This window comes from Pterocles gutturalis, unplaced genomic scaffold (assembly GCF_000699245.1).
Source record: "Pterocles gutturalis isolate BGI_N339 unplaced genomic scaffold, ASM69924v1 scaffold47402, whole genome shotgun sequence".
Lineage (NCBI taxonomy): Eukaryota > Metazoa > Chordata > Aves > Pterocliformes > Pteroclidae > Pterocles > Pterocles gutturalis.
Genome location: NW_010117253.1, coordinates 14,051 through 22,317, shown reverse-complemented (window position 1 = coordinate 22,317; position 8,267 = coordinate 14,051). Strand labels below are relative to the sequence as shown.

The following is an 8,267-nucleotide window of genomic DNA, read 5'->3' as shown; positions in this document are numbered from 1 at the left end:
AAAATGGATGATCTCTTCAGAAAAATCTCACTCTTTTACACAAAAAACTCGTGAAACATTTCCTTGATCAACAGAAAACTGTGTTAAAGGCATGACATTTTCTTCATTGAAAACAAAGTATGTGGTTAAAGAGAAAAATTAATTTCACAGCATAGAGAGAGGTACTGTTTAAAAACCAAAATAAAAATCCTTTTCCATTAAAGGTCTAAACATGCCTAAAAAGTTTCCTTTGCTAGAAAAGAGTAAAAGTTAAGACTTACCTTGGTCAATTCCCGGGATCCAAGGAAGACTATTGATGCTGGCTGCTCCAGGAGTTCCACCTTCGATGTTGTTTTATACACTGCCTCTCCCACTACCTGCTGTTGAACTCGAGAACCACTGCTTGTCCACCCATGTTGTGTGCAGTTGCAATAAGGAATATGCTTTCTTTTGCAATCATGTCTATTATCAACATGAAAGAGGAATGCCTTTGCTGGAATGAAAAAATCACGTTCATTCTCTGAACCAAAATTAACTCATCTGCCTGAGAGGCCTTACAGCAAGATATTTATAGACATGAAGTCCTTTTTCTTTGACAGTGCAGCCTTAAAAATATCAGACAGGAAGAAAGAGAAACATCTGCATTGATTTTGATTGTTTAATACTCAAGAGTGAAAAAGTGTAAAATCACAAAGCTTATACCACCACAAAAATGCAGTTTCATTGCAAATGACCAAAACACAAGCTGCCTGCAGTTTCACACAGCTGACATCAACAAACCCAGTTTCAACATTCTTACCGTCTTTTTAAACACCTGCTATTCACAAACATCACTCAATACAGAGTTCTAGGTCTCTCACACATCCTTCTTTATATTCTATATTTGCTTTCTAGACCAGTGGTTTACACATTTGGAAAACAGTGCCCCACTTCTGATCTATATCAGCGTATAAATGCATAGTTTTTACCCCCCAAATTACTAATGGTATTTGAAAAGCATTTTGTTTAAACCAAACTCAGCAATAAAGTTCTTACTTGCATTTAATGAAAAGCACAACTTATATGAGTAAGCTTCAGAAGTACATGCTGACCGAGGTTATATCACCAATCCTTTCAGGCACAGGTTATAATGCAGAAAGTGATCATCATACAGGGTGAGTCAGTACATCAGACAGGAGGTTATATTTGCTCTTACGAATAATGCACGTGTCTATGGCCCTGATTCTGCAAATGCAACAATTAGCCCTGCAGGAGGCAATTGTCCACCTAACTACATTTTGTTGCCTGAAGTTAATATTATCCAAAAGCTATCTTTATGTCAAAATGTCTCAGTTTAATGAGAACTAAATGGGAGATGGCCTGCTTACACAAACATTTTTAAAGCTTAAACCCTTTTTACATGAGATACCTTTGTTTTCACAGCCTGAAAGTATTCATGCAAAGGAACTGGGCACATCTTTAAATATTATGCTAATGCACATGTCCAGTTCCCTACAGTAAACTAACAGTTGATTAAAATCCTGATCTTAAATAGAACTAAAAGAAAGTACACATAACAAATTTTCCCTCCAGACAATCAAACCAGAAATGTATCTTAGCATAACCTACTACATCTGACAGCAATGTGTAAAGGAATTTTTAAAAAGCTGTTGTTGCCTCAGTGAAACAATACTTATTTTTTTTTCTCCTCCTTCAATGCTACATTTTATGATTAATTTGCTCCTTACTAGTTTATTCCTTCATATGACATTCTAATCCTCTGAGCAGGTGAAGATAAATATAACAGAGTGTTGGTCTAGCTGTTCCTAAGGAGCGTATCTGTCAAAGATCCCACAAAGTATCACTAAATGGGTTTGACCTTGTAAGTAGCTTTTTGTTGGTTACAAAGTACATTTTCTGCAGATATTCTTCTACCTGTTTTACTGAGAATATTTAAGTTTCAGCTTAGAACAAAACTTTGAGAAAACTAACACTGTTTTTTTTTTTTCCATTGTGCTGCTTATTACAGACTTGACTTTTTCCTTTGTGCAGTTATTTAATCCTTAAAGTACAGAATCTGATTGCTTGCAGTTAGGCACCTAGCTGGAAAATTCTGGCTTATATATGGTTATTAAAATAAACAGAGATGTTACCATCTTTAAAATCATAGGGCCAGCTAAGGAAACAAAAGTATAGGATGATATTAGCAGCATTACAATTAATAACACCCTATTTATAAATGGAAGCACAAGATCTTTTTTGAGCACATATGAATAATTTTAAAAAATATTCTCCATTACACAGTGAACAGTATAAATAATCTTAGCATACATGCCTTTGGTGCTTCTACACAACTCAGTTTCCTATTTATTTTCCAACTGTCAGTTACACTTCCAATTTCAACTAATTATTTCATAGTGCATGATCAAAAATATCCAATCCCAATCTACACCGGTACTCACACAAAGTGAGGAAAACTTATAGAAAATTTTGCAGTGCAAACCTCATGAGTTAATCTTTGGAACATTAATATATTACAGTTTCAAACATAGTAACTAAGGCACACAACAATTAAACTGTCCCATGTCTGAAACAGCATGATATGTCAGTCAGCATGGAGCTTCTCTTCAGCTTTGCATTTACATTCATATTATAAAGTAGCAGTCAGTTTTGAAAAATCTAGCTTTTGTTAATATTAAGGAATCTGAAAAGTGACTAGCCATGCCAGACTAAGGGAGTTAAACTGGATTCTAATCTGGATTAGCACACACAAAACTATGTTTACATAACCACAGGAAAAAAAATTCTGGGTCAGAGACCACCGGACTGGCACAACAGAGCCATCCGGACACAGGTGTGTTTCTTTTCTGCAGAGGTGTGAGAGAGCGAGTGTGTGAACGTGTGCGTGTGTGTGTGTGTAAAAATAGCAGCTTCTGATTTGTGTATCTTATTTCTCAAATGTGTCCAGTATTGTATCTTCTTACCCCAGTGACAAAAATATTTTGGCTGCTATTTTTGCTTCTGCCAGCACTGCACAGTTTAGTACAGTGACTGATGCTGGCTTCTGATCTGGACTTTGAAGTCACTGAATTATAATTGTAAAGTTAAATTATGTCGTTCATTTAACCAATGTGCAATTAAAATGAAATTAGCTTATTTTCAAATGATTTAAGTAGAAACCAACTTTGACCTGAGGCAAATGTTACAACCAGAAAAAAAAAAAAAGGAAAAATCAAATCTCAGGTTGGGTTAGCAGGGTTAGTAATTGAAAAGGGCATCTTCTCATCTGTAAACAAAGAAAGGAGTATCTGGAAATGACTCCACACACAATGATCATGTGTCATCAATGCCATTTGAACAAGTTTTCTTCAGAACAGAACACATATGAACTAATTTCACTGTGTTAAGAAATTCTGCATTATGTAATAACGTTTGACACTTCACACTTACCTAGTAATAACAGCTAGGTGTAAACACACCTACCTTTAGCAATACCTAGTACCAAGGTAACCCATATACCGCAAAATAAACTGATGTTATTAATGAACATTGCCACCAAAGCTGTAAAGAGTTCTCCTTACGTCAGTGGAAATGCTATCCAGCCTATTTTTAAAATGTTTTCTTTTTAAAAATATAAAATGTACTCCTGTCTAACCATAAAAATCACTATTTCTCTTTATGAATACTGTGAGAAATTCTTGCTTTGGTGTTACTTTTTTCTTTTTTTTTGGCATGGCATTCTTGCTTTACAAACAATATAACTTTTGTCAATTCTTGCTATGCTTAGTTTGATCCTACAGAATGGTATTTCTTTTTTATAGCTGTAATAACTGTATCTTAAAATGCTTCCATTAGGTATTGCATATAAGTACATAGAGATGGAACTGAAAATCAGCTACCTACCACTCTCATTAGTCTTACATTCTATTTGTGGTTAGTAGCTTGAGATTTAAACTGAATTGCTGTATATTTTAGTAACCAAGTACAATACAGTATTAAAAAAAAATGGAAATAATGGAAAAGTCCCATTCAAGCACACACTTCTTAGTTGACCTGTTATAAAACAGACAAAAAATACAATCCTTTGAATTCCCCAGTAGCAAATTCCTGTCTCTGTGGGTGGAAAAACCTGGAATTATTGGACACAGGTCTCTGAGGAAAAACATATTAATAACATGATTTCTCCCAAAAATAACATTTCCAATAAAATAAAAATTGTGCTGAATAGGTAGAGGTTTACATTCGATACTTCTCACTCCACTATTAATAATCTAAATAGTTTGAGTGTTTCCCCATCCCTTTTTTCTCTTTTTAGAAAAAAGGATAATCAAAAATCTGTATAAACAAATTACTAAGCAGACTTCATTAGAGAGTCCTTTCAGAACCACTGTCCATCATTATCTTCATCATCTTCCTCCTCATGGTCCAGATAGAGAAGAGCAACTTTCTTTTCATCAGAAATAACTGACCTTTGGTCTACCATTCTTTGCAACTGTACAGTTTTATCAAAAAATGATTTTTCCATTACCTTTTCACCATGATCTTGAGAAAAACTGGAGAGAACGTAACTTTTACTTTCGTTTTCTATAATCTGTGACTGACTAACAGAAGGGTCTTGTTGACTAGATAAGAACATTGTTGCTTGCTGTTCTCCACTTTTTACTGTAGATATTCCACCCATATTGGAAACATCCATTTGAAAAGTAAAAGATGTTTCCTTGGATCCTACTTTAATATGCTTTACAGACCTACTGCTCTCAGATGACTCTGTTTGTGAAAGATCTTCCAGTGTTTCAGAGATAGGTCTTGTGAAGATCATTTGCTCAGCATGAGTTTCTCCAGGACTTATTTTAACGTGCCTGAAAGATCTACTGGTATCTGAGCTTCCTTCATTCTCTGAAGGATGTCCTTCCTTGTTAATGAACTCTGGAGTTTCAGAAAGGGAGCCCTGATATATGATTTGTTCAGTGGTTTTAACTCCCATTCGACCTACTCTAAAATGCTTTCTTGAACCTTCTGAAAGAGTCTGGTCTTCCAGTTCAGTGATTTCTGTGTGCTCAGAGACAGGCCCCTGGTAGATGATTTTTTCAGCTGTCATAAACTCTCGAGGACCCAACTGAACATGTCTGACAGAACTTTCTGTCCGTGAGAAGTCTCTAGCGTCACTGACCTCCACTTTACCGGAGATTGGTCCTTCAAAGATAACTTGCTCAGTATGAAACTCTTCTGGACCTAATTTAAAGTGCCTTATTGATCTGCTGCCATCCACAGAGGTTTCTGTCTGAGAAAGGCTACCTGAGCTATTGAGCTCTGGAGAGTCTGAAACAGGCCCTTCAAAAGAGACTTCTTCAGTTACTTGCCTTGATCCTACTGTGACATGTCTTGTGGACCTGCTGAAGTCTGTTGAAAACTTCTGGGAAAGATTTCCAGAATCCATCTCTTCTACCGTTGTAGTAATAGGGCCTGTATGAATTACTTCTTCGGTGGTTTGGATTTCTTTAGGACCCAGTTTAAAATGCTTCACAGATCGGCTAAACTCTGATGATCCTTCTGTCTGAACAAGATCTTCTGTAGCACTGAGCTCCACTGTTTCAGAACCAGGTCCTTCATATACGATCTGCTCAAATCTCTGAACTTCTGCTGGACCAACTTTAATATGCCTTGTGGATCTGGTCTCATCAGTTGACTGTGGTGAGTGAGAGACTTCTCCAAAATCTGCAGTTTCCAAAACTGAACTGTCATAAATAACTTTTTCAGTGCTATGATACTCCACACTACCACTCCTCCTCACTGTGGATGAGTTATAGATTTCTTGATCAGCGAAAGGAGTGTATTTATTACTGCGGGAAGAAACATCTGTTTCTATATTGCTTTTACCATCAACAACTCTCTCTGAGCTTTCTTTTTTCAGGGAGTGCAGTGTTGCCTTCTCCTTCTCACTTGCAATTACTTCACCAAGCTGAGCTACATCGAATTCATCAGTATTAAGGGTCTGTGACAGGTTGACTTCAGCAACAATTTTCACCAAGCCACCCTCCTCCGTTTGATCAACTTTTTTGATATCAAATTCTACGCTACTAGAGTCAGCTTGATTTTCTTTTGTTAATACAGACAGCTCCTCTTTCACACTTTCTGGGAGACTGCCTTCCAACTGCTCCAAAGCTTCCTTCAGTTGATGTTTGGGGTCCTTTGTTTCCTTTGATAAAAGCCCTTTTATTGAAGTCTGAAATTCATGGGGAATTTTAATTTCTTTTTCAATAACAATGGATTCAACGTGGGATGTTTCAGCTTCAGGATGCTCTTTTAAAATATGGGCACTTGCTTCCTCCCCTACCACTTGGTATGTTTCTTCTGGGGAGCTTACACCTTCCTCTCTCTTACTTTGTGTGCCTTGCAAAAATTCATCTTGCCAAGAATACTTAATAGTTGATTCTTCTTCTATATGAATTTGCCCATATACTGAGTCATCGTCTTTTTCGTTAATAACAGGATGATCATCAGGAACAGATACGAAGTATTTTTGTTCAATAGGTGAGTCATCTTCCTCAGTTATTTCTTCCACATGAGTGAAGCTCTCATGGCGTTGTTTCTTCTTTTTAACATCTTCGTATGTGAATGTTACGTTTTGTTCCTCTTCACCATAACGCCTCTCTCTCTCAGGGAATGTATCTTCCACTTCCTCTACTTCAAAAGGTGTTGAAAAATCAGTCTTTTCATCAGTGGCATAATCTAGTGGCTCCTCTACGATCTCAACATTAACAGACATGTTCTTTCTGCCCTCATTTCCTTTCAGGCCATGATGTACTAAATCTTCTATCTCCTCTTTGGAAGGAGTTCTCTCAATACCCTCTCGAACCACTTTTCTAACATCCTGGTTTGATACACCTTCTCGGTCAGCTTCATCAGAAATATCTATGTTTTCTTGAACTTGAGATTGGACTGTGATCTCAGTCTTTATTTTCCCATCATCTGGCTGCTCTTTCTTATTAAAATAGGTCACTTTCGTGTCTGTTGATATTTGTGAACTGGAAGACTGCGTAAAACTTTTAAGAATGTCAGCAACAATATTCTCTGCTATATTTTCAGTTGACAGAGTTCCCATTTTTTTACTTCTGTCACTAATTCTCTCATCATCTTTCAGATTCGATTCTGCTTCTGAAATACTCACTTTGTGAATTTCAGCAGGTTTAGTTACATGGTCATCTGTTTCTCTTCCTGTGGAAGTTTTAAAGCCTTGTGACCTTATTTCTTTATTATTCTGAGATTCTGTGTTAGAAGCAGGCTTTTCAAGACTGATCGGTATCTCAATGGCTTCTTTGCTTCTTGATTCCAAGCTCACATTTGTATCTTTTTTGATTGATTCACTTTTCAAAGCCCTTGCCTTAGAAATATCACTTGCTGTTAACGTCTGGTTAATGACTGCCTCCCGGGTATATTTTTTCTGCTCAGTCTTCCTTCCAAAATCAACACTTCTTTCTTCTATAAAAGGTTTCTCATCTGTTTTCTCTTTTTCCTCCGTTGTTTGTTTCTCTGCCGTACCTTTTTCTTTCAGCAGAGATTTTTTCTCTTCAGTTGGTTTGCTGCCTCCTCTTTTTTCTTGTAGTGTGGTCCGAGTTTCAGTTATGGTTTCTTCATATTTAGATGGCTTAAAATTGGTATTCAGCTCATACATCGGAAATCTAGTGAAGGTTGGTTTTGTTCTTATATTTTCAGAAATCCCTGGCTTTGTGTCAGGCTTGTGGTCCTTTTCTGATCTTTCAGCATGTGCTGATTCTTTTGAGAAAGATACTGTGGATGAAGTTGTAACTTCTGTTTTCTTTCTTTCTGGAATTGTCTTTTGCTGCATTTCAGTGCTTTTCCAGCTACTGTAGGCTGGAGTAAATGTTCTTAATTCTTTGTGGTCTGTTACAATCCTTTCATCCTTTGTAACAGTTGTTGAAGGGTGGTATGTTGAACCAATTACATCTCTTCCAAAATCTCTTCCACTAGCTGTTGTCCGTGATCCAGCCTGTGTTGACTGCACTGAATAACGTGCGGAACTGCTAGTATTTGTCAGTGGTAGTCTATGTCTTGTATCAGTGATCCTGATAGCTGGTGAAGCTCTATTTCTATTTCTTTCTTGATACGTAGAGTAAATATCAGTGTAGTTATATGAAGTGTTTATAATATCTGCAAAAAGAGCATAGGCGACAAACATTAAAATCATGGCTTGTATCTAAAATAATATAAAATAGAGGGCATGAACTAAGCAATTTTATACTAAATTTTTTAAAGAAATAATGCTTTCATCTTCAATGCAGCTTTGTAAA

General features: G+C 36.6%; 1 protein-coding gene across 1 annotated transcript in view; it reads right to left on the bottom strand.

The window, feature by feature from the left end:
• Positions 1-4,336: 4,336 nt before the first annotated feature.
• The window catches only part of SYNM (synemin, intermediate filament protein), a gene marked incomplete at its 5' end in the record, with an annotated part of 17,976 nt that continues 14,045 nt past the window's right edge, over positions 4,337-8,267 (bottom strand). The window contains one exon of the mRNA XM_010075732.1: positions 4,337-8,127. Coding sequence (XP_010074034.1) covers positions 4,337-8,127 — 3,791 coding nt within the window. The remainder of the gene's footprint in view (positions 8,128-8,267) is intronic.